Below are 25746 nucleotides of genomic sequence, written 5' to 3'. Positions count from 1 at the left end.
GCTAGCGCTCCGCACAGCGAAGGTATTATCCGTTTTAAACCGAGTGTTAATTGTCGCGAATCCACCAGAACCACCAGCCGGAGCACCAGCAGCAGCAAGATGCTGAAGCCTTCGTTACAAATTGTGGCCATACTTCTCGGTTGCCTCATCGGTGGCTCTTTGCAGAATTGCTCGTCTTCTTCATCGTCTGAGTCGTGTGAATCGAACGGGAACGGACGTCCACCGTGGGTTTCGACGGGCCGTCCGCCATGGGTCTCGACGGGGCGTCCACCAATCAATCGTGATCGATGCGATGGTGTCGCGGATCACGAAGTATTCCCTGCGCCAAACTGTGCCAACTTTCTGACGTGCCTCGGAGGGCAAACCGTCGAGGTGCCCTGTGTACCCGACGGTACACTCTTCGACTACGAGCGTGGCGTGTGCGATCACCCGGAGTTCGTGTCCTGCTACAGCCAGAACAATCGTTGTACGGGTCGTGCGAATGGAACACTCATCCCGGCCGAAAGCTGCTCCAACTTTATCATCTGTATGAACGAGCTGGAGAACGAGGAAGTGACGTGTGCCCCGGCCGGAACTTATTTCGATCATACGCGTGAAGTCTGCGACTTCCCGGAGAATGTGCTGTGCTGGGAGTCGGATATGTGTGCTGGGCGCCCGGATGGTTCCCTGGCACCGTCCCGTAACTGTAGCAACTTTTTCATCTGTGAGGATGAGAGCATCTACGAGGAGATCACCTGTCAACCGGCCGGAACGGTGTTCGATTGGGAACGCGAGGTTTGCGATTATCCGGCAAATGTCAAGTGCTGGGAATCGGGTTCGAATGGTAACAGTACGGAGCGTCCGCCGACATCCAGCGAGTCACCGACAAGACCACCGCTCGACGTGAACGTACCGAACGATATCTGCCGCGGTGTTACGGTGGGAATGATCGCCCATCCGGTCGATTGCGCGCAGTACGTGATCTGTGTGCTTGGCCAGCCAACGGTGCAACGGTGCCCGGATAATTTCATCTTCATTCCCGACCTGGCGACCTGTGGTTTCGGAGATCCCAATAGCTGCCAGCCGAGTCGCGTCTGGGTGGAAACTTACCAGAGGGTGGTGACGTACGTGCATTAAGGGCCTAGCTTTCGAAGACCCTTAAATCAACTGCAGAATCCTAGACTTTTAACTATCTTCTACGGACATATGGCGCACATTTTGTAGCGCTTTGAATAATATTCGTCTTAACAATAATACTACAATTACTTGTTTTATCAATAGTTTTCTAACGAATGTCTTCCACGAGCAGATTGCTTTTTCTATAGCGCATTGAGTACAATAAAATAAAAATACTGAACATCTGAACTAACAAATTGTTGATTTTCTTCGTTTGTGATCGAACGAGGATGTTGTTCGATTGCACAATAACACTAACTAGATGTAAATGTCTAATCAAAAGATTTATGTGAAAGAAATCGATCACAAGAGATCAAAGAAGAGATTTATCGTAGACAAGTACATAAGGGTAAAAGACGATGGATTATGGCAATTATTAATTAAGCAGTATGAAATAAAAAGAATAACATAGTATGAAGCCCGTGCCAATACATAAACTGGCGTACCTTTCATTTAAAGAAGCCTTCCACTATGTACAAGCTTTTGCAAACAAACTGAAGGCTATGAAACCACTTAAAGGAAATATTAGAGCTGAAATTGCCAAAATAACTCCCTAAATGTTGTCAAATACAATGCAAAATGCCCGAAAAAGAGCCTCTTTTTTGTATGTCGAATGAAGGCGGTCATTTGATCGATTTCAGTCAGCGGTCATTTGATCAGCGGTCATTTGATCGAATATTTTCAGTACGGCACAATAAATGGAATAGAATAACCTAAATAAAACTGGTTTATTTTCTAAAAATGGTTGAAAAATGACAGAGTTATTCAACTTTGAAATAGGGTATCACCTAATGGCACACCCTGTACATGTGGGCTGAAAATGAAAAAAAAACACCTAATATAACAATACGAAATCGCTTAAACACTTTGATATTTTGTGTACATCAATAACCTATACGAAGGAACAAAGTAGGATTGTTTTTTTTTGAGATATTGTTCCCAAATTAACTAATATTCTACGCAACCATATGACGTCACTCTCCCAGTGATTCGTATTGTCCCCTTAGTTGCTAGGACGTTTGGCCGTTGCCAAATACCAATTCCGAGGCCACCAATCAACGCCAATGTGCGTGGTAGAAGTTTTGTCCTGACGTTGCCTGCGCGCAAATCGATCAATCGACGAATCCGGTATCTAATCTTCAGCCGTGCAATTAATCCCATGGTCAGTATAATCACGTTCCGGTGATCCTTTTTCCCAACACGCTCTCCCTGTTCGACGCGTCGATTTATCGATAACGGCACGCCCGGCATCAATCTGCCGTTGATCCGCCTATAAAGTTCCCCTCAGCGGCACCGGATTTCATCAGTAACTGCTGGAGCCGCGAACCCGCTTCACCAAACCAAGAAACAAGTCCGCGAGAGAATGCAGAAATTGCTACTTATTTCCGGCCTTTGCTGCCTCATCGGGGCCGGTCTGGCCACGTACATACGGGCTGCCCCGCAGGTGCAGCGAAACTTTGTGCCACGGAACTCGACCGGCGACCGTGGGCGTTGCCAGGGACAGGCGGATGGTGTACTGTTTCCCTCGGTGAACTGTTCCAGCTTCATTAGCTGCACCGGTGGCCAGGAGGTTGAGATCGCGTGCGCACCGGACGGCACGCTGTACGACTACGAGCGCGAAGTGTGCGATCACCCGGAGTTCGTGACCTGCTGGACGGAGGAGAACCGCTGCACGGGGATGGCCAATGGAACCCTCATCCCGGCCACGAACTGTTCCAACTTTATCATCTGCATGAACGAGCTGGAGAACGAGGAAGTGACGTGTGCTCCGGCCGGCACGCTGTTCGATTATCAGCGTGAGGTTTGCGATCATCCCGAGAATGTGCAGTGCTACGAGGGTGGAGCGTGTGCTGGGCGTCCCGATGGTTCCCTGGCCCCGTCTCGCAACTGCAGCAACTTCTTCCGCTGTGAGAACGAAGACATTGCCGAGGAGATCACCTGCCAGCCGCACGGTACGCTGTTCGATGCGGAGCGTGAAGTTTGCGATCATCCGGAGAATGTCGTGTGCCTTGAGACAAGCCCACCGAGCAACAGTACCGATGGACCACCGACGACGACCGTTGAGCCGACGCGCCCACCACTCGATCCGAGCGTACCGACGGATCTGTGCCGCGGAGTGACGATCGGTATGCTGGAGCACCCCACTGACTGTACCCGGTACGTGATCTGTGTGCTGGGCCAGCCGAACGTGCAGCAGTGTCCCGACAACTTTATCTTCATCGCCGAGCTGGCCGTCTGCGGATTCGGTGATCCCGTGACCTGCGAACCCAGCACGACGTGGATCGATGTTTACCAGCGTGTGACCTCATACGTACGCTAAACGGACCTCCGTATCCTCCGTATCCTCGTGTAAGCTATATGTGTAATCGCCCGAATAAAGTAAAAACACTTGTTTGTTTAGACGCTGGCGACGAGGTGACGCCGACGCGCCAAAACATCATAAAAATGGTTTATGACTTTTGTTTACCCCGTGACATAATTCCCAGAACTGTGTGTGCCCGAAAAGTTCCCTGGCACTGACGTCGAACCGTTTTGCTTGCTTGGATTGGATTTTGTGCTCTACGTCTGGGTGCACGAGATCTCACTATATAAAGAACAGCTCGTCTTCTACGGTGATACACTGGAAGTGAACCAATTCTCGTATCAAGATGAACAAGAAACTGTGCATTCTGCTCGTCCTGGCTGTCCTGTGCGCGGCCGTTAGTGCCGGCAAGGATGACAACAAGGGTAAACCGAAGGAGTCTAAGGAGTCGAAGGAATCGAAGGAGTCCAAGGAGTCTAAGGAATCGAACGAAAGCTCATCGAAGGAAGTAACGGATGCACCGGTGGAGACTACTGTTGCACCAGAGGAGACTACTGTTGCGCCAGTCGAGCAGACCACGGAACTCGTCGTTGATACCACAACCGAGGCCGCCGCAACGGAAGCAGCCGTAACGGAAGCCATCGTGGAAGCGGTTGCAGCGGAGCCTACGAAGGAAGAACTGGCCGCCCTGTGCAAGGGAGTCATCGTCGATCTGCTACCGTATCCGACCAGCTGCACCAAATTCGTCATCTGTGTGCTTGGCAAGCTGAACGTGCAGTCGTGCGGACCGAACCAGGTGTTCTATCCTAAGCTGAAGATCTGTGGATTCGGCGACTCGACCAAATGCTAAATGCGAATCATGTAATCCAGCGAATGGCCCCCAAAATTTACTTAATTAAAATTGCTTCGGTTACATCAGGACTTGTTCTTTGATAACATAAACATAATTCGGTCATCTTTCCACCCAAACGATCGTCAATGAAGCAATGGATTTCGAATAACGTTCTGTTTTTATTCAATGGAGGGACTTGCTTATATTTTACGAGTTCACTTTCAGTCCCAAGCCAGAGGGCACTTCAGTTGTTCCGGAGGGGGGGCTTCGGAGCGGTGGTGGTGGCCGCTTCCGTGGTGGCGGCTTCGGTTCATAGTCACACACTCCGCGACTCGCATCAAATATGATTTCACTCGGTAAGCAAGGGGGTTTCCGGGCTTTCCATCTCTCCTTGGCAAATTACAATGTTGTAGCAGGAGGTCAACGAAGGCAACACGGTTCCGTTCGGTTGGCCCAAGCAGCGATCCTTAGCGGCAGAGGCGATGGTCGTACTGTCTGGCGTATCCATCACTTTCTGCGGCGAGTCTTCGTTCGATTTCTCGTCCGATTCCTTGGAATTTTCCTTGGAATTTTCCTTGGAATCTTCCTTGGGTTTTTCTTGGCTGTCCTTAGCAGCGTAAACTGCCGAGCAGAGGACGGCCAGAACCAGCAGCAGGCACAGTTTTTTGTTCATCTTGGTGCGTTGACGGTAACGATTTAAAGTGTGCTGGATCGTACCTGTATCTTAAGTACCAGCTTTTCGAGGCCAGATAACCGGATGATAGATGCAAACAGGCAAAATTTGCATACGGCGTGCTTCTGGCATGGCGCTTGTTGATAAGAAAAGCAAATGAGCAATGGAAACAAACATCACATTTTTCGGCATTTTTCCCCCGTGATCTCGTGGGATCTAGACAACTATGTGGCCTCGAACAGTTTGCGGTTTGAAATGAATCTTGATGAAGATCACTTTCAGTTCCTAGGCGAAACAAAACTACGAAAAAAGGCGAAGGTACTCTGAGAAGTTATAGGAACTAACTCACTAGGAATAACCACGGTATCCCTTTAAGGTAGTGGATCCAGTAACCATGCAATTAGGGATCACAAGCAACTTAGTTTTACCAGAACTGCCTACTTGGATCTTCAGCATCATGCCACTACAATAATTTACTCAGTTCAAATACCTTCCAAACTCTCAATTGCAGTTTGCTCTGGTTAAAAGAAACCTTTATTTCAATAAACAACATAACGGTAGAAGCCTCGACTCTCCACAATTAACACTTCTTCGGATCTCCGAACGCACACACTTTAATGTCCGAGTAGAACACCTGGTTCTTGCCGCACGACTGGATGCTTGGCTTTCCCAACACGCAGATCACGAACTTGCCGCAATTGCCCGGATGTGGGATCATGTCGATGATGACACCCTTGCACAATCCCTTCAGCTGGTCCGGAGAGGGCTCCGGTGCGATGGTCGCCGCTTCCGTGGTGGCGGCCTCGGTCACACCTTCGTCGATCGTACACAGAACGTTCGGTTCATAGTCACACACTCCGCGACTCGCATCAAAAATGGTGCCACTTGGTACGCACGGGGTTTCCACGGTTTCCACCTCTCCTTGGCATGTGACAAAGTTCGAGCAGGTTGTCAACGAAGCCAACACTGTTCCGTCCGGTTGGCCCGCGCAACGATCCTCAGCAGCAGCGGCGATGGTTGTACTGTCCGGCGCATCCGTCACTTCCTTCGACGAGCTTTCGTTCGATTTTTCGTCCGATTCCTTGGACTTTTCCTTGGATTCTTCCTTGGATTTTTCCTTGCTGTCCCCACCAGCGTAAACAGCCGAGCAGAGGACGGCCAGAACGAGCAGCAGGTACAGTTTTTTGTTCATCTTGGTGCGTTGACGGTAACGATTTAAAGTGTGCTGGATCGTGTTGGTACCTTAAGTACCAAGCGAGGCGAAGCAAAGATAGCCAGTGCAAACAGGGCAAAATTTGCATACGGCGTGATTCAGGAATGGCGCTTCCTGATAAGGAAAGCAAATAAGCAATAGAAATAAACACCACATTTTTCGGGATATTTCCCCCGGTGATCTCGTAGGTTCTAGACAACTGTTGACCTCGAGCTGTTTGAGGTTTGAAATGGAATTAGTACACCCTGTCGTAAATATTTACCCAAGGCGTAGCGGAGTATAGAAAGGTATAGTTAATATCTACAAGTCGAAAGGGTAAACAATATTTTTTGAATGAATATTCCAACCATTGCTAACGGGAGTGAAGAAGCAATAATTGAATCATTGACCAAACACCCCTTTTGAAGTGTATCAATTTCCACAGAGATAAGAAAAAACGAGACCTGCAGCAGGTCTCGTTTTCATTTCGGTCATAAAATGTTCCAATAAAACCGGCTATAATTGCCAGAAAGTATGATAACGTACACAACAACCCCGGGTTGTTGTTCGCAGTTCTGGTTGCATGCCGTCTGGTATTGTTCACCTGCTGTAGAACCAAACATTGCGCAGATTAAGGTGCGATCCAGTGATACATAATCTGGGCATCACCATTTCCAGGAACGGCCTCCGCAGTTGCGTCACTGACGCATCAGCCGACTAGTCTGGCCAATATTGCCGTCCCGCACACGTGGCACTGGCGCACACGAGTCGGTATTTTTGCGTGGAACATAAGTACGATAACAGATCGGTAGATACGTGTGGTCTCGCGAGAGTTTATCGCTTTTATTTTTCGCCTCCTGTTAACATCATAAATCAGCACAGGGCTAACAAACAATGTATCCCTCCCGAACGAGCTGCGTCCCCGATGGAGCCTGATTTCGGTGCGAATTTTATCAGATTGGTCACTTTGAAATCTTCCGCAATGGCCGCAAATCACGCGGCAAGCAAACAAGCAAGCGCGGTGAGCGTCATTTCGACTAACACGGCGTCGTTGTGCCTTGTGATGAATGCGTCACACAGGCACCAGGCGGGCATAAATGACGTCGGCTTTGTGTGTGGTGTATGGCACCGTTTTTTTTTTGTTTGATAACAGGCAAAAAGCCATTCTGATTATCTCGACAAGATATTAAGTGAGATGCCGTCTGGGGTGGAGCGATTCGTATGGCTATCAGTGAGGAGATATGGTGCAGCCGACTTAATCAACGTGCCTAATTTAACCTGTTTGGTTTCGTAATACGATATTCGCGGATTATTCGCGAAGGTTCTCGTGGCAGGCATCTTACAGCAGGTTGCAAAAAAAAGTCTAACGGACTGACTGACATTAGAACGAAGCATTCTAATGCTTGTATAGCTTAAATATTTTACAATAACATTTTTTTCTGCCTTGATGTATATCGTGATCATCGCAACATATTAGAAAAGAATTAACGTTGAAATTGTTTGGTGTTCAGTTTGCTTAGCCACCATTCTAGATCTTTCCTGCGGCTTTCAAAAATTTCAATTCTACCATTTGAGAGATTAGTAGTTGTTTTTACTTTTGATTATTGTAGTGCGAATAAATCTCCCTTTCTTCAACTGAAAGATGCCTAATTCTCAAAAATCAGATAGTAGCATAATTTAATGCTAGTAGTTCATATAAAAGGGCATATTGGCCCATATGAAAGTAATTATTGCTAGCGACATCAAAAAGAAACCAATTACTGTACCCTAATACTATGAAAAAAACATTAGAGAATACGAATGATTGCTTAATAAATATTTTCAAGTTCTAATGCTAATAACAAATGAATAAATAAATAATAGCTGACACCATTCGCGGCAAATTCCATTGAATACGGAGCAGCCCCTTTGGTGAACATGATGCAACCATTCCCAAATGCATCCTGATTGTAATCATCAAGCATCGACGCACGTTGTCCACGGCGCACCGTAACCGATACAGCGACAGTCAACGGACGACTTAATGGTTCAGCTTTTAACTCTTACATTATGTACGCTGGACCGTGGTAAATTGAAAGGAGAAGCAAAAAACGTTGCATTTCTGCGCCAGGCAACGAAACGGCACGCCACAAATTGTAACGATCCGTGCAGTATCACGATCGTACAGCAGCGATAGCATCACCGCTCGATAAAGACGTCGATAAGTATGTTTACGAAACTTTCCAATTTACGGCTACACAGAGTCACTTAGAGCCGGGAGATAGGCGTCCTGGCACCATGTTGTCTCTTAGTGGCTCCTGCTGCCAGAGCAATCGAAAAACGGGAGATAAAAACAATTCTTTCAAGGCAACGATGCTCATTGTGCTTCACCGTACCACCTCGTTCACCCAACATAGCGTGATCTCGGGTAGCTTTTTGTGCAGAAAAATTAGTTGAATCGGACATTGCTGTCACGATCATGCATCTCTTCGCCGCGACACTGACCGTCGTCGTCGGTATTCTGGGTGCCACGTCCGCATTCGATCCGGAATGCATCGGTAAGCGGAACGGCGCTTCCTTCCCAGACGAAACTAGCTGCAGTCGATACCGGATCTGTCTCGGTGGCTTCATCTCGATCGGAGACTGTGATTCGGGTCTGTACTGGGATAACTCCCGGCGGCTCTGCCTGCCGGCATCTCTGGTACCGTGCAAGGTAACGCTACCTCCGACGGTACCAACTACAACTGCCACGCCAACCCCACCGCCCACCAATGATGGAACCATTCTGGATGAGAACGATCGGCCACATCCCGATTTCGACGCAAGCGAGTATAGCTGCCCAAGCCAGGGTGTACTGAGTATTCCGCATCGGCGCAGTTGCTCCCAGTATGTACTGTGCTTCGACGGAACACCGGTGCTGCAACGTTGTGCACCGGGTTTCCATTTTAACGCAGGCCAAAATCTGTGCACGGTTCCCGAGCTGGCGCATTGTGATCTCCAGGAACGCGTCTGCCCAGAGAAAGATGATCCGCAGAAGCTCATCTTCGTCGCCGATCGGTTCGATTGCTCGAAGTAAGTAATGCCCTCGCATGGTATTTGATGTGACACTAAGATGCTGTGTTCGATTTTTCGCCTCAGGTACTACTACTGCTACAATGGAAAGTTCCATCCACACGGTTGCGCCCCGGGACTCCACTGGGATCCGGTGAACAATTGGTGCACCACGATTGCCGAGTCCAGGTGCAAAAACTTTACGCCGTACACCGAAGTGAACGAACCGACCCTCGTCCCCAAGAAGGTCAATTGCCAGGATGATCAGGCCCGTTGGGTGAAGCATCCCCGGAGCGAGCGTCACTACTATCTGTGCTACAAGGGCAAGTCGCTGCTCAAGCGCTGTGACGATGGGCTCGTCTGGGATGCGGCAACACATTCGTGTAACTTTCACAAGTGATAAGAGAGCGTGTCTCTCCCTTTGGTTTGGTCTGTGCTAGCATATCCAATAAAACTCTACACACTACTAAGAGCATGCAAATGCACATCTTTGATCATGGTTTTTTTCTTCACTTTATCATACCTTATGGAAATACATGTTTTGCTTGTAAAATAAAGCTTCATCATTATCGAAAAAACAATAAAAGAGAATCAAAAACATTGGCTTGATGCTTTATACAACGCTTTGATCATCCTTTGGAAATCTATGATTAAAAGGTACTAACATGTTCTTCTTTTTGGTTGACCTTTTGTCCTGCCTACCATCAACATAAGTAAATCAATAAATTATACATCAATACAATAAAGTTATCATTTTTTCCATGGCTAATAACCATCATTACACTGTCACAGAAACGACTGTTTCTTCAATTTGTAGAAATGTGTTTGAATCAGGATAAAATAAATATCTTATCTACGCAATTTGACCTACTTTGAGGACAAACATGGTGGGAATATGATAAGCAAAAGTTAACACGATGCTCGTCCTGTTAAGGTGCAGTAACTTTACGATAGTTCAACCACTTCAGAACAGTTTTTGCGGAATGTTCTTTGCCATGTTCCTTTAAATATAAAAGCATTTATTTCAAATTTAGGACATCAAACACCCGAAAACATTGGTCTGATTTATACAACACAGTTTCTGTCGCAAGCGCTACAGTTTGTTCATCGCTATCAAAAAGAAAGTAGGACTCTGCGATAACAAACCAGTGCGCATTCTAGTTATCATATTGTAGCCTTTCACAAGGTCATTCGTTACATTTAGACACGGTAAAGAAAAGGTATTTAATGTCTTCCAACTCAGCAGAATCAGTTCAGTATCGATAGTAAGGAGAAGCAGTAAGGACACTAAAATGAAGCTAAAGTTAGCAACAACATTGATCGGTGTTAACGTTTTATTCATCTTTGTTAGTGCTCAATTAGCAAACGATAGCATACCGTGTGATGGTGTCGAACTAAACGGATTCGCTGGCGATCCCGATGATTGCACCAAGTTCTACCAGTGCAACGGTGACTCATTCATTCATGGCACCTGTCCCACAGGGATGTACTACCATCCCGTTGATGTTTGCAGTTTTGATGCATCATACTGTGAAGCCGCTACTACTGTGACGACCGCAGTGCCTACTACGACCGTCTCTTCAACCGCATCGGAGGCGAGCACTATTCCCAGTACGCTGGAAACGAGTACTGCTACATCAACTGAGAGCAGTTCCGAGATTGAAATCATTTGTCTCGAGGCCGATCCAAGCAAACCACGATTTGTTAAGAGTGCGTCCAACTGCTCTGAGTTCTACATCTGTGTGAACCGTAAGCCTGTGTTGCACGCATGCATGCCAGGGAAGTATTGGAACGATGAGCAACGGTATTGTGACGAGGCAAGGAATGTGCGCTGTGATCTTGATGTGCTTGTATATCCGGCAAAATTTTGCAAAGAAAGCTCCGCAACGGATGTTTCCTTTATCGCCAGTCCGGTCAGTTGCGGAGAGTATTACATCTGCATTCAACATGCCCCCTTCCTGATGCACTGCGCCCCCGGAAGCCACTGGAATGATGAGGCGAAGCAGTGCATGGATCCGAAGGATGCTAACTGCAGAGTATGATATGCTTCTACAATTCGATAGGCATTCGAATTCAAATTGTGTTACCATTCATTTTGTCTCTTCCTCTTCCAGGTGGGAAATGCTGTACCTGGGAACTACGATGTATTCTGCCCCGAAACTGGCGAAACGTTTACCGCCCATCCTATGTATTGTGAGCTTTTCCTTTTCTGCCAAAATGGAAAAGCTTCAGTACAGCGATGTCCTTTCCTAACGGATTGGGATACGATGGCCGAACGTTGTCTTCCGAGGGATGAGGTTCAATGTACAAGAAGTCACCTTCATTAAGCAGATGGAAACGTAGAACTACCTTTTACCAACTAGTAACTTAAAGATACGATAACGAAATGTAGGAAAATGCTTCATTCTTGGATTTAACATATCAAAGAACTAGCCAAGGTTGATCGTTACTGGTTTCTATTGGTTCATTGGCATTTTAACAACATGGTGTTTTTATTTTAATTTCTATCAATGATTAAACCAAACACACCGGATTCTTACTTCTTATCAGCATACACTACAGCATAGTTCGATTATTTTTCCTACCATGAATCGATTTACGGCGTACTGAGCGACCCTTTCTTTTCAATGTTGGTACAACTATCCTTAGCAATTATGCAAATTTTGAGCGGAATGCGTTACCAGGTTTTTACAGCAGTTTTTTAAGTAAGTCGCTCAAAATTTACACAATAACTAAGGACAGTTGTACCAACATAGGAAAAAAAATCAGCTTGATCCGATCACCCAATCAGATTAAAATCGACTATTCCCGGTACTTTTTTGATACAATGTAGATGCGATCGTTTAAATAAAATAAAAATATTTCTTTAAATAAAACCGAAACGTAAATATAAAGCTCTCCAGAATGTGTCTGTATCGAAACTGTGACCCCATTATCACCAAATCACCGGTCTGCAATCGGTACATATAATCGATAACAAAAAAGTGGCATAAATCTATTCTTAGCTAACGGTAGGCGGTATAAACATCGCAATATCTGCAGCCTGAACCTGTTGTTACCAAAACCGGAAACAACTCCCGGTGGTACACTTCGTACCACCGGTATCTTATCGTTTTCCTTCTGTCAGGTCATGTGATAAAAGAAATCCATCTGTCTACACCGGCGGCTCGTGCACGCGCGAGGAATTAACCCTTATGGTGGCCACTGCCACCACTACGTCCCCGGTCAGCTCAAACCGGATAATTAGAAGATTAGGGAAGGGATCCAGTGTAAACAGGCTGGCCGAAAATGCTTACACTCTAAAATGTTATATGGAAATTAATGAGGGTAAATACGTCATTTCACCAACCGCGAGGTTAAATACGTCATTTCACCAACCGCATGAGGTCATTGATCGCGATGTGTTGGGTTTTTTCGCACGTTTTCATTTCGCACGCGTGCACCCGCGTTGAATGACGCTAATTCTCCACCAAGGCCATCGCCCGACGGAGGAAATGTTGACTGACAACGGCGTTGCATCACATTGATAGATCGCCTGTGACAGCTCGTTGGACAAGCGATGCGATCGGGCTATGGCGCTCCATGGCGTTCTATATTAAGTACCAACTGCGCTCGCTGCTCGAACCGTAGTTCATTCCGGCCGTCAGTCGACGTTGAAGTTCTCGTGATTGTAGCAATGACTATTGGCCGGTTTACATTTCCTTTCACCATTGGGTGGACGCTACTGACGGTTTGGCAGGCGCTTCACACACCTGCGACCATCCGGGCGCAGGAGTTCGATCCGATGCAGATTTGTAAGGACAAACCGGACGAGTCGATGGTCCTGAATCCGCTCTCCTGTGATCAGTTTCTAAGGTGCATCAATGAAATGCCGGCCGGCACAGGCCGCTGTCCCGATGGCATGTTATTCAATGCGGCCGAATCGATCTGTGACTTTGCCGGTAACGTTGATTGCGGCTCGGTGCCACTACCACCGGAGTTTACTACCACAACGCTAGCTCCTACTACCACGGAACCACCTTCCGGAGCAGCGGCCTGCCCAGCGGAGGATGATCCACTGATCCCCACTTATCTCCCGGTTCTCGACGACTGTTCATCCTACATCCTGTGTTATCATGGCAAACCACTGACCATGAAATGCCCGGCCGATTTGGAGTGGAATGCAGCAATGAAAATCTGCGACACTGCAGCGAACGCCAAGTGTCAAGTACGTCACCGAAGGGTGTTTTGTAGAAGTGTACGCATGTTATTTGAGTTTTATCCATTTCAGGCCATCTACCAGGATCCGTTCGGCTGTCCACCGGAGGGAGCCAGCTTCCTACCACATCCTGACCGATGCAACAAGTACATCTTCTGCTTGTACGGTATATCCCGGGTGCAGGTTTGCCAAATGTTCAAGTACTTTGATCAAGACCTTGGAGAGTGTGTTTTTGGCAGTTGTTGACGCGATTGATAAGATGGAATAAAACCAACAGTATGCCTTGTTACTCATTTTTATTGCACCAACAATGGCATTATTCTCGTGGCATGGCGCTCAATTTCCCTCCAAGAAATATCACACTGCCGTTCCCCCCCCCACATCAACATTCATAGGTCATTGAAGCACCGTAGCTCTTCATCGGTTTCCGGTACACAGTGGCCCCGGAGGAAGTCAAACTTTTGCAGAAACGGACAGGTTTGTAGATACCGTACGCCGTACAGGCAGTAAAAGTATCGTCGACAATCAAACTCATGCACTGCAAACGCACGCTCACCTTCCGGGCAGTCGGTGCCGGGGAATAGTATCGGCAGAGCGCCCTCCACATCCGGCATAAACGTTATCGGGGGTGGAGTGGCCGTTGGATTTGGGGTCACTGTGACAGGTGGGTCAACTGTGGTGGGTGGTGTCGTAGGGGCTTCCGTAATCGGTGGCGCAGTCGTAACATCATCCTAGGAATCGAAAATCGTTGAAATAATCAACAAATGCTCACTCGTTCAAGGCGATCATATCGTATTCCATACCGAACAGATTACGTTTTCCGCCCAATCGCAACGAATGTTGACCCTGTCCCAAAGGGTTCCGGCCGGACAGGGCAGCAGATCCACTACACCGTAACGGCACGCATAGAATGATTCACAATCCGGACCCGGGGCGAAGAAATCATCCGTAGGTCCACAAGGTGGCGCATTTCTGGCAACAGGACTTGCGGCGGTCCACTGAACAACAACAACCATGAAAAGCACACACAGCGTATGTACTGCGAGAAAATGTGTAAATTGGTTGGTTTCTGCTAATGCCAGCCTTGAAACACCCTTACTGAAGGTCCTGAGTACTAAAGTACTTACCCCGCATGTTGAGTTCCGAAAGTCAGGCAGTTTATCGTCGTTCTTTCAAGGCTGCAAATGCGCAAATACGATTTTGTCATGCCACGAGGGACACTTTATATAGACATTGATTTTCTGTCTCGGCCAATCGGTAGTAGGATGATGAATTGCCATGGTCATCGCTTGGTCAAAGCATACTTACACAGCACAGGAAGTGCCCCTATAGCTAACGTTACGAAGGAGATATCTTTTTTTGATTTTACGTCGTAATCTGCACAAAACGGGACTTCCCTGTTATCTCTATGCTGTCCATACCGAATGAGGAAGTCCATTTAAAGTGGACTTCCTGGGTGCTTTATTTAAACGATTTTGAGTCATACAGTCCGCATTCGGCATTTTTCCACATTCTTACCCTCAATTACTGCCACAAAATGTCTCTATTTGTGGCCTCAATTTAGGTTTGTTATCGTGTTATCTTAATGGGAAACATTTAAGCTGGTTCGATTAATCCTTGCATTCCTTTGGGTTCCATGGTAGACTCGTCTTGCGCATAGCAACGTATTCGATATCAGTGTGTTATCGTTTCTTTCCGTTTCTATCATATGCTACCACCCTCGCTTTTCCTAGTGGCTATGGGAAGCACATAAGGGCAAAGTGCTGAACAAAATATCTATTTTTTTTTATATCCTCAGCTCATTTTTGGTTTTTCTGCTCCGCTACCCGCAATTTTGAATATATATTTCAAAAATGCAAACTACATACGTCTTTTATGGTAAAAACAAAATGTACAACAATTTAAATAATTTTCGGAGCGCTTTATTCGGGGGCGAATTTCTATTTTCTGCAAGATTCGTGATAGTGGCGCGCTCCGAATGACCTCTTGGTTCATACACTTTCCAGTAAAACATTCAGGTTCGGAAAAATACCCCAAACATTAACTTCAAGCAGGTGAGGCAAACTTTATCAAGTTGTGAAATCAATTTGCGACGCTTCCCTCTAAACAATTACTCCGGAAACTAACTTTGCGCACTTGAGTAATGCACTTGTTTCGCTTTATCGCTCATGTGATCACTGTAAAAACTCATCACCACAGCATAACGGAACAACGCAATGCAAGGCTGTACGGTAAAAATAGCTCATCGATCACAAACACCAGAAAAAGATGAGTAATGCTACAAGTAACCGCCAAGGAAATGATACCCCAAACCATCGATCAATCAGTGTGGCAGCCTTAGTCGTCCTTACAAGTATTCTTGTAGTCACAGACAGCAGCACAGCGACAGGCACACAAGGGGTTGGCAGAGAGCAGCTTACACCTGAAGAGCGCGCAAACCTCTATGAACAGGCCAGTTCCTGTTTTTTTTTCCTCGACCATCAGCTTTACCGTATCCAGATTGCCCTAACCTTGTTGCAAATGTTTTGTTTTTTTTGTGTTTTCGCCATTTTTCCTCCACCAGCCATTGATGAACTCGTGGAATTTGGCGATAAAATTATCGGAAGCAAGGTGTGAAGGTGGGAACGGGGCGTTATCGTTAAAAAGCTTAAACACAAGCCTTCTCGAAGATATCCAAGCGACGAAAAAACATGAAACCAACAGCAGCAGCAGCAGCAGATAGATAAGACGTACCTGGCGCAGCAGCTGCTGCTGCTGCTGGCGGTTGTTTTATCAAACCTCTTGCAGCTCTCTTGTTATTCCCTGGAAGATATAGCGCTGTCCAGCCGTAACACGTAACACGCTATCAACCTTCGGTCACCCACCGGCGGGACCCTCTATAAAAGAAGTGTACCCTCGAGCCTTGCAACCATTCTTGGGAAGTGGAGTGTGCTATTCGGTGTGCGCGATAAACCGCAAACCGCGGATCATCATCTGAAGCGGGGATCAAACTAGTTCCCCAACCCAATAGTGGTTTTTTTTTTCGAAGTGCATCAGCGATTCATCTTCTTGAGGCCGCAGCAGAAGTGGTTGTGCAACATGATCAGTGAGTTTGTCCGGGCAACCCATTGGCCAGACCACCCAGCTAGTCAGTTCACAGTGTTTTAAGACCGTTTTCCCCGTTTTCCCTTCTTCCCCTCCCTCTCTCTCTCTCTTTCTCTCCCTCTCTCTCTCTCTCTCTCGCAGCGGGCGCAATAGTGGCGCTCTTTCTGCTGGGATGCACCCAAGTGCAGGCCCAGACACCACCCAGCTGTGTAGGTCAAGTGGACGGTCGATTCTTGGCACACGAAACCGACTGCTGGCGGTACTACACGTGTGTCGGCGGTCAACCGTTCCCCCAGGAATGCCCGACCCCGTTCATCTTCTCGGAGTCCTTGCAAATGTGTGACTACGGTGATCGCGACGCGTGCATCTCGTGTCCAGCGACGGGAGTTAAAAGCTTCCCAGTGGCGGGATCGTGCACGAAATTCGTCCAGTGCATCGAAGGAATACAGTTCCCACGGGAATGTCCCACCGGTACCCTGTTCGATCCGGCGGTCTCCCAGTGTAACATAGCAAGTGCCGTCAACTGCGTTGCCTGTCCAGCCGAGGATGATCCAATGAATCCAGTCTTTCTGCCAAACCCAAACGACTGCCGAGAGTACTTTATCTGTGTTCGGGGCGAGGGGCTACCGCAAACCTGCCCGGTTAACACCTACTTCAATCCCATCAAACTGGTGTGCGACCTCCAGGCCAACGTTCCCTGCACGAGTGCACCAGTAAGTCCCGTGTAGCCGTGTGTAGCTAATTTTCTGACCGAATGTTCTACTCGAATAAAAAGAAATCGTTTTGTAAATATATAAACCATATACCAGGCCACATTGTAAATACTTGTGAACCATCGATGTCGCTGTAAATATAAAACCACCTGTCGATTCACCTTCATATCCTTGCCCCGCAAAACCTACTAATCCTTTCCTTTCCTTACCTAACCCATTTCCAACCTTTACACAACCTAAAGCCCGTACTGCAGGATGAATCGGCCGCACAGTACTGCATCGGCAACGAGGGAATGACACACAAGCCCCTTCCCAACGAGTGCCACCGGTACGTGATGTGTCTGCATACCGATGCTTACATCGCGTCCTGCCCTCCCGGTAAGGCCTTCGACAGCGTGGCGATGGTGTGTATGGACGCGGCCGTAGCGAAGTGCACGATCGACACAAGGAGTCTGTGCCGTGCCAAGGCAACCGAATCCATGGTAACGGTCCCGTACCCAAGCAGCTGCTCCAAGTATGTTCTGTGTATTTTTGGCGAAGCGTACGAGATGGAATGCGCATCGCACGAACAGTACGATGCCCTGACCAACCGGTGCGTGATGGCACACGAGGCACAGTGTGCCAACTTGGTACCGCTGCTCCTGCTGTCCGATGATCCGAAACCATTTGCCGAACCGTGTGCCGACAATGTCGGTATTAACTATGTACCCAATCCGAACAACTGCCAGCAGTACTACATGTGCATTGGCAGCGAAAGCCGACCGAGCACCTGCCCCGGGAATCAGATCTTCGATATCTACTCCCGGAGCTGCGGTCCGGTAAAGCAGTCGACCTGTATTCGCGATGTCGCACCGGCACCACCACCACCAGCTCCTTTGCCACCACCGCCGCCACCAGCCAACGATGCCTGTGCCGGGAACATCGGTACCTCCTTCAAACCGCACCCCAGTGACTGCTCCCGGTACTACATGTGCATGGACACGATGTCCTTCGACAGGAACTGCCCGGCCGGTGAAGTGTTCGATATAGTGCGGTTGACCTGCGGCAGCAGACAAACGAGCACCTGCGTCCTGGATCCTCCAGCACCATCCGACAATGCCTGTGCCGGGAACATCGGTACCTCCTTCAAACCGCACCCCAGTGACTGTTCCCGGTACTACATGTGCATGGACACGATGTCCTTTGACAGGAACTGCCCGGCCGGTGAGGTGTTCGATATAGTGCGGTTGACCTGCGGCAGCAGACAAACGAGCACCTGCGTCCTGGATCCTCCAGCACCACCACCACCACCACCGGCACCAGCCAACAATGCCTGTGCCGGGAACATCGGTACCTCCTTCAAACCGCACCCCAGTGACTGTTCCCGGTACTACATGTGCATGGACACGATGTCCTTCGACAGGAATTGCGCCATCGGTGAGGTGTTTGACATTTACACCTTGGCGTGCTCTGGCCGCGCGACGGGAACCTGCATCCTGGATCCACCGCAGTATCCGGAGAATCTACCGAAACCACCAACACCGCCACCGAATGTGTCACCACTGTTCGGTTGCCTTGGTAACGTCGGTGTGAATAATGCACCGCATCCGACCGATTGTACCCGGTACTATCTGTGCATCGATGAGGCAGCATTTGAGCAACAGTGTGGACCGAACCTCGTGTTCGACACCGTCACGCTGCAGTGCAACCGGCCCGAGGTGTCGGTGTGCGTCGAGAACCTTCCCACTCCACCGACAGCATCGCCAGGGGACCAGCCAACTCCTCCGACGCCTATGCCTACGCTGCCCCCACCGCCCAACGATCCAGGACCACCGGTAGAAGTGCCAACCGTTCCGACCGCTGGTCCGGAACCAGAGACACCCGCACCAGGCTTGCCACCTACCGCTCCAACACTAGCGCCCGTTCCGGAACCAACGCCAGTTCCCACGGCTCCCACTCCAGCTCCGACACTACCGCCCGGTCCGGATCCAACGCCCATCCCTACGGCTCCCACCCCAGCACCGACTGCAGCTCCTCCAGTACCCGAACCAACCCCAGCACCGACTGTAGCTCCTCCAGCACCTGAACCAACCCCTGTTCCTACCGCTCCGACACCAGCTCCAACTCCTGCTCCGACACCCGTTCCGCCACCCCCTCCGACACCCGTTCCGCCACCACCTCCGACACCCGTTCCACCACCCCCTCCGACGCCGGCACCCCCAGCTGGTGGCGGTGAACCCTTCTGCCCAACAAACGAGGTGTTCTACTATCCACATCCCGACTGTACCCGGTTCTTCCGATGCGTCTGGGGAACGCTGCACGTAATGAACTGTCCACCGAACCAGTTCTGGAACCAGGAGCGAGAGTTCTGTGACCATCCCTTCAACGTCAACTGTCCCAGCGCCTCCGGATAGGCCAATCGTCGTCCCCACTTCCACCGCACGTCAGTAAAGCAGCAACATCCGCACGGTCCATTCGATCACGACTTATGCCTTAGTGCCTTTTCCTGCTTTTACGCCCCAAAGAGGAACTACTCTTGTCCTAGCATGACGCATGAAGATTGTGAAGAAATAAATTCAACGCTAAACAACGGCTCTGAAACGAATGCCTCTGAAAGTTTTTGGCCGCTAGGGATGATTGAGAAAGTCCACAGTGTGTGCCTTGCCGTAATGGCATAATGGTGTAGTACACCCTAAACTTATGCTGTACGTCTAATCGCACGCCTAATCGTGCGCACAAAGATAAGCGAAAAAATAAACATCGCCCCTGGATTGCCATAAAATTTTCGGTCGGGAATAATTGTCGGACAAATATCGGTTACACACCGGTTCGTGCCTTTTACGGGGGAGAATCACCCGAACCAGGAACATATCCTGTTTTATTAAAAAGGAACTTATAAAAAACATAATTCTGCTACTCTGGATACAGAATAACGATCTTTCAGCAATGCTAGACTACCGTTGTGAATTAAAAAGATAGATGATTAGTTGTAGCAATTGTAAAAGCAAATAAAAGAACGCATAAGTAAAACGATAACACATTTAACACAAGCAGGAATGAAAATTGACTAAAGGGAGTTTTGTTTCGAATCAGCTGTAATATTTATTGTCCGATGTGTTACAAGTGCTAGAATGCTTCTAATTTTACTATTAACAGGTGGTTGTTTAGTTTAGGATTAGTATGAAGATATTTATCCACATGCTTCGAAATGGTTGGATTGACCTGTCCAGTAGTGTAAATGTGACATCGTAGAATAAGAAGAAGAAGATTTATGCTCAGGTATTTAACTGTCTAAGGCACTTTTTTACATTTTTGAATAAATGCTGATCCTTTTAAGATTACAGTAAACTGTTTGAATCAATCACAGTAAAACTGACAATGATATTTGAATTTGGGGCCCATACATAACTAAATGCCGCTCGCTACTTTGAAGTGCTTTTCACAAAACCTAACCTTTTTCAAAATCACTGTCCTTCGTAGCAGAAAAACTAGTGCACCGAAGCCTTTAAAATTTTCTATCCTCTATCTGCACACTACTTTTTCGGTAGCTCCGTGGGGTTTTTGATTGTACATTTAGAAACACTGATTATAATTTTTGTTGATTTATTTAAAGAATTTCCTTTAGTTTTGAAACAAAATCGCAAATACCACAACATAATACCATCAACCATGCTACATTGCAACATTGCAATAACAACGCAATGCTAAAAGTGTCACAAAGGAGCTTACGAGTAAGTGCGGATGACGATCCGCCAGATAATCTGGCCCAGATACAACTGCGTTCAAAACAGATAATATGGTAATGTGAAACAGCAGCAACAAAACAATAAGCTTTGTAGAAAGAAGATTTTAGTAAAATAGAACAGAATCATGGACATCCCTATTCCACCGTTCACCATGTTTGATTCGAGCAAATTCCTCCTTCGAACAATAAGCGCAGAGAAAGTCAGTTTGAAACAGGTATTTATTGCATTATTTTAAACAGTATGTTCTTAAAAATGTTACATTGAGAGCTCAAGCACAAGAGAGAAAATAATAATAGGTTTTTTTTAAATTATTAACTTCTATCTATGTTTCGATTATTTTAGCAATTCCTTGGTGGTAAACGTAGTGGAAAGTATTAGGTACATGTCTATCAATAGTTTCGACGAGAGCAATCCTTACAACGCCAACTGCACAGTACGCTATTCAATGCTGTGTCTGCGGCAGCCTGAAAGCGAAATTCGAAAAGAAATTCAATAAGTATCGCCTCCATCGCCGAACGGCCGATTCGTATGCGTAGTGTACTTACGGGCACTGTGCAATCTCAGGAAAGTCACAACGCTCCGCCACTCGATTCCAGTGCAGCCCGGGAGCGCAGAACCTCTGGATGGCCGTTCCCGCCTGGCACAGGAAGTACTCGTTGCAGGACTGGTTGCCCGGAAGGAAGACAACCTCATTGGGATTGTCAATTTCAGGGCAGCCAGGCTGTGTATTGCATTGGGCACGCTCTCCATTCATGCAAATCCGTTGCGTGGCATCGAATCTGTGGCCAGCACTGCACGTACCCTCGAACGAGATACCGTTCGAACAGGTGATAAACTTGTCGCAAGACGATGGCGACGGGAACAACTCAACACCGAATGTGTGGCCGCACACGTAACAAAACACATTCTGGGGAAAGTCGCACAGTTGCTCGGCTTCGTTAAAGAAGAATCCGGGTGGGCAGGTGGCCGGTAGCGGTTGCCCATTGTCACACAGGAAGTATCCCTCGCAGGAGCTGAAGTCGTTCACGAATGTCCCATCCTGAATGCCGGCGCAGGGGGCCGTTACTTGAGCGGACGCTGCTGCAAACAGCGAAACCATCACCAGGGCACGGTGGAGGATACTTTTTGACACCATTTTGCTTGAATGTCGGTTATGATGGGCAATTGCGTACAGACAGATTTGCTGGATGCTTTGATACTGATGTCGCTGAATCGCGAACGTGATGTATTTATACGATGCTGAACAGTTACTGGCCCCCAACCAGTAGCCATAATCGCTTTTTAACACCTCTAATCACACCAGTCCTTATTATCTTGGAATGATGCAGCCAGTTTCGTTCCGGTTCCCCGCCAGGAATTTCCTGTCCATTTCAGCTTTGCGTTATCTAATCGGAAAAGAATTCACCTCAGCCAATCTGGCTTTGTAATCCTTACTTTGCAACTTCTGGCGGTATCAGCAAAACCGTTTCGACCTCCTTAAGCTATTACCAAATCGGATGAATTGCGCATTGTATTGTTTCTCATCAGTGCATTTGAACGCCCTTTAAATGATCCACATGAATCATACGATTCCTTAAACGTACAGTCTGCTTGCTTGCTTACTAAGCATCCAAAGTTCAGTTGAAAAGCAACGCGAAATTCCAAACCCCCTCTATTAAGTATCTATTATCGACGGTATTTGCGCATTGAATTGTTTATCATCATCTCATACATTCTATTCCATTCCAACTCAGCGCCAGTTGGAAGCGGTACAAATGGTTCGTTGCAGCTCCGAACAGCATTATGAAAATCATAAACAATAAAAGTGGGATCGCTATTTTTGCAAAAAGAATCTATATCGAGTGCGGAATGATATTTTTGTTTCTTCGTTCGACGAAGGTTTATTTTACAAATTTTTATTATTTTATTTTTTATTATATTATTTTAGTTATTTTTACACACCATTATACATGTGAACGTTATCCCATCTTTGTACAAAAGCCGCTAGTAGCTACTACAGCTTATGAATCCCATTTGTACCATCTTGGAGTGGGATCATCCGTTTCGCTCATATCAGTACGATATTCGGAATCAATTTGATATATAAACCCATGAAGCCCAAGAATAATCGTCAATCAGTCAGCACCAGCCTGCGCGTCGTTAGCAGTCAGTAAGTTAAACTTGAAAACCAAAGCGTTCGCCTTGTTTCCTTCCGATCTCACGGAGAACGGAAATTGGTCTAGCACCGGTTTACAACTTCGTTCAACAATTTACCGCCACTCAAACTGCAAACATGGAAACCGTTTAAAAATAACAAAAACATTTTGTAATTGATTTTTTACCAATAAAGCATTTAGCTTTATTCGGATGCATTTTCTAAAAAGAAAATTAATTATAAGAAATTTTGCAGCGATACTATTTGTGCTTTTTGTGGTTTGTATCGATATAGTATGTTTATTGTGAGTGTGTTTAATTCATTTACCCCTAAAAGTGATCTAATTTCATACGAAAGTCGATAAAAACAAACGAAAGAAATTCAGGGCAAACTATCTTGCAAATTTCAAGCCGGCCACGCAAAGCGTAATCAATTTGATTTACCACTTTTTGTTTGGCACCAGCTAAGTAAACATTTAATACATCTTATCGGCAGAATAAACAAGTTTATCTTCAAAAATACGTTCAATTTGCAAACAACGATACATTTTACATATTGGGGCACAGATACAATTCATCGGGCGGATTGATCACTTGGCAGATTTAGCAACAGATCACTTGCCAACAGCTTCCTCTGGTTCCAAGGTGGTTTCTTCCGGTTCTAAAGTTGTTTCTTCTGGTTCCAAGGTGGTTTCTTCCGGTTCTAAAGTTGTTTCTTCTGGTTCCAAGGTGGTTTCTTCCGGTTCTAAAGTTGTTTCTTCTGGTTCCAAGGTTGTTTCTTCCGGTTCTAAAGTTGTTTCTTCTGGTTCCAAGGTTGTTTCTTCCGGTTCTAAAGTTGTTTCTTCTGGTTCCAAGGTTGTTTCTTCCGGCTCTAAAGTTGTTTCTTCTGGAATCGGTACAGTCGGTTCCGCTCCACCGCCGTCGGTTGTAGTTGTTGGGTCAAAAGGAGATGATCCGTCGGCGCAACGAGAATTTTCGTCTGGTAGTCGACACTGGGCTACCGTTATATCAAAGATCAAATCGGGAGCACAATCTATGGGCGCAGCACTCTGGACACCATCCAGACAAACAAAGTAAGATACACAATCTGCCGGATTTCCGATCAGATGAAGACCAGTTGCAGGACACGACGTGGGAGAGGGAGCTCCTTCGGCCTGGTAAATAAAAGTAAAATTATCATTCAGCGGTGATAGTGTTGTGATGTCTTCTACTTACACATTCCACATTTTCCTCTAAATCACATCGCCGTGTTTCGGGATTAAAGAGTAACGTGGGAGCACACTGTGCTGGATTGGCCGCACCATTCAGGCAAATGAAATACTTCGAACAATCCGCTGGATCTGGTACCAGTACTGGTGTCGCTGGGTTAATGTTGCTGGGACAGAGAGCAGCCTCGCAATTGACGGTTTCTGCTACAGCACATGCTCCCAGCTCTCGGTCGAATAATAGGCCGTCGGCGCATTCACGCAAAGTTCCGATTCCTTGGAAGCATAGCGTGTAAAAATCACAATTTCCATCGATTGGCTCGAGCGTTGGCGGTGCTTCGGGGTCATCTGGACAGAGCAAACACTTCACTCGCCAATTGAAGTCACACAATTGCTCCTGTTCATTAAAATAGTAGCCTTCTGGACATGTTCCAGGGAATGCTCCACCTCTAAAGCAAGTATAGTAACCATCACACGCAGTAAAGTCATTTATAAATCTACCGTCCGGAAGGTTTTGACAACGATTGTTTTGAGAAACAGCTATTTGAACTGTCGCAAACACGATGGCACTCAAAAGCCACTTCGGATCCATTTCTGAGCGTTAAATCTGCTATGAAATAGATTGACGAATGTGTTCACTTGCTAACTGAGCTACAGGCAATGGTCGACGGGTTGATTGATCTGCAGTTTTAAAGGTCGAAAGTCAGCTACATTCAACGTTTACGTTATGTGGTAGGTATCAGTAATTACCTACCAAATTTTCTCCTTCAACCTGAACACCTGCTGTTTGCTGATAAAGCGTTTACTACGTTGCATGTTTCGCATAAAGTCACAATCAAAGCTTTGAAGCTGTTGTGGGGGTCTATCAACGGCGTACGATACCAGCCACATGTTTGCACCATTTTGCTTGGATGTCGGTTAAGCTGGGCGTACAGATAGATTTGCTGAATGCTTTGATACTGATGTAGCTGAATCGCAAAGTTGTTCTATTTATAAGATGCCAAAACGCTACTGGCGCTCAACCGGTAATCATAATCGCTTTTTAACTCCTCTAATCACGCCAGCTCCTATTATCTTGGAATGATGCAGCCAGTTTCCGGCCGGTTCACAGCCAGGAATTTCCTGTTTTGATTGTGCCTTACGCTATCTAATCTCCTTCAGATTTACCATGGTGAATTAAGCTTCACTGTCTTTCCCTTTTAACATTTAACAGTATTACTCAGACCACTCCGTCCCGCTTAAGCCATTGCTGAATCGGATGAATTGCAAATTGCATTGTTTATGATTTATGCTTTCCACCCTTTTTGTTCCATTCGACGATCCACATGATTCATACTATTTTTGAAGCATACAGTCTGCTTGCTTGCTTAGTAAACGTACAAAGTTCAGTTGTAAACCAACCTAACCTAACAGCCCCTCCCTAACGAGAGCGCATGTCCTTTAGCGATTGAAGCGTTGTTTGATGGATCTATCTAAAGATAGATTATCAATCATTGATCGATGA

At 46.9% G+C, this 25746-nt stretch overlaps 4 protein-coding genes across 4 annotated transcripts; 3 read left to right on the top strand and 1 right to left on the bottom strand.

Moving 5' to 3' along the window:
* Positions 1 to 2518: 2518 nt before the first annotated feature.
* On the top strand, positions 2519 to 3475 carry LOC126576992 (chitin-binding domain protein cbd-1-like). Its single transcript, XM_050238339.1, has one exon. It carries the CDS (start codon positions 2519 to 2521, stop codon positions 3473 to 3475), a length of 957 nt encoding a protein of 318 aa, XP_050094296.1.
* Positions 3476 to 3803: 328 nt separating this feature from the next.
* LOC126576995 (uncharacterized) lies at positions 3804 to 4307 on the top strand. Its single transcript, XM_050238342.1, has one exon. The coding sequence runs from the start codon at positions 3804 to 3806 to the stop codon at positions 4305 to 4307; it is 504 nt and encodes a 167-aa protein (XP_050094299.1).
* A 4305-nt stretch (positions 4308 to 8612) lies between these two features.
* On the top strand, positions 8613 to 9646 carry LOC126576993 (protein obstructor-E). Its single transcript, XM_050238340.1, has 2 exons — positions 8613 to 9205; positions 9272 to 9646. The coding sequence occupies exons 1-2, from the start codon at positions 8613 to 8615 to the stop codon at positions 9582 to 9584; spliced, it is 906 nt and encodes a 301-aa protein (XP_050094297.1). The 3' UTR covers positions 9585 to 9646.
* Positions 9647 to 21202: 11556 nt separating this feature from the next.
* LOC126574238 (peritrophin-1-like) lies at positions 21203 to 22039 on the bottom strand. The gene is made up of 2 exons (XM_050234305.1): positions 21450 to 22039; positions 21203 to 21368 (listed from the first exon to the last, which is right to left on the bottom strand). Exons 1-2 carry the CDS (start codon positions 22037 to 22039, stop codon positions 21347 to 21349), a joined length of 612 nt encoding a protein of 203 aa, XP_050090262.1. The 3' UTR covers positions 21203 to 21346.
* Positions 22040 to 25746: the final 3707 nt, after the last annotated feature.

The sequence above is a fragment of the Anopheles aquasalis genome, chromosome 3 (genome assembly GCF_943734665.1).
Source record: "Anopheles aquasalis chromosome 3, idAnoAquaMG_Q_19, whole genome shotgun sequence".
Classification (NCBI taxonomy): domain Eukaryota; kingdom Metazoa; phylum Arthropoda; class Insecta; order Diptera; family Culicidae; genus Anopheles; species Anopheles aquasalis.
Note: the sequence above shows the minus strand (reverse complement) of the source record. Positions and strands in the feature narration are given on the sequence as shown.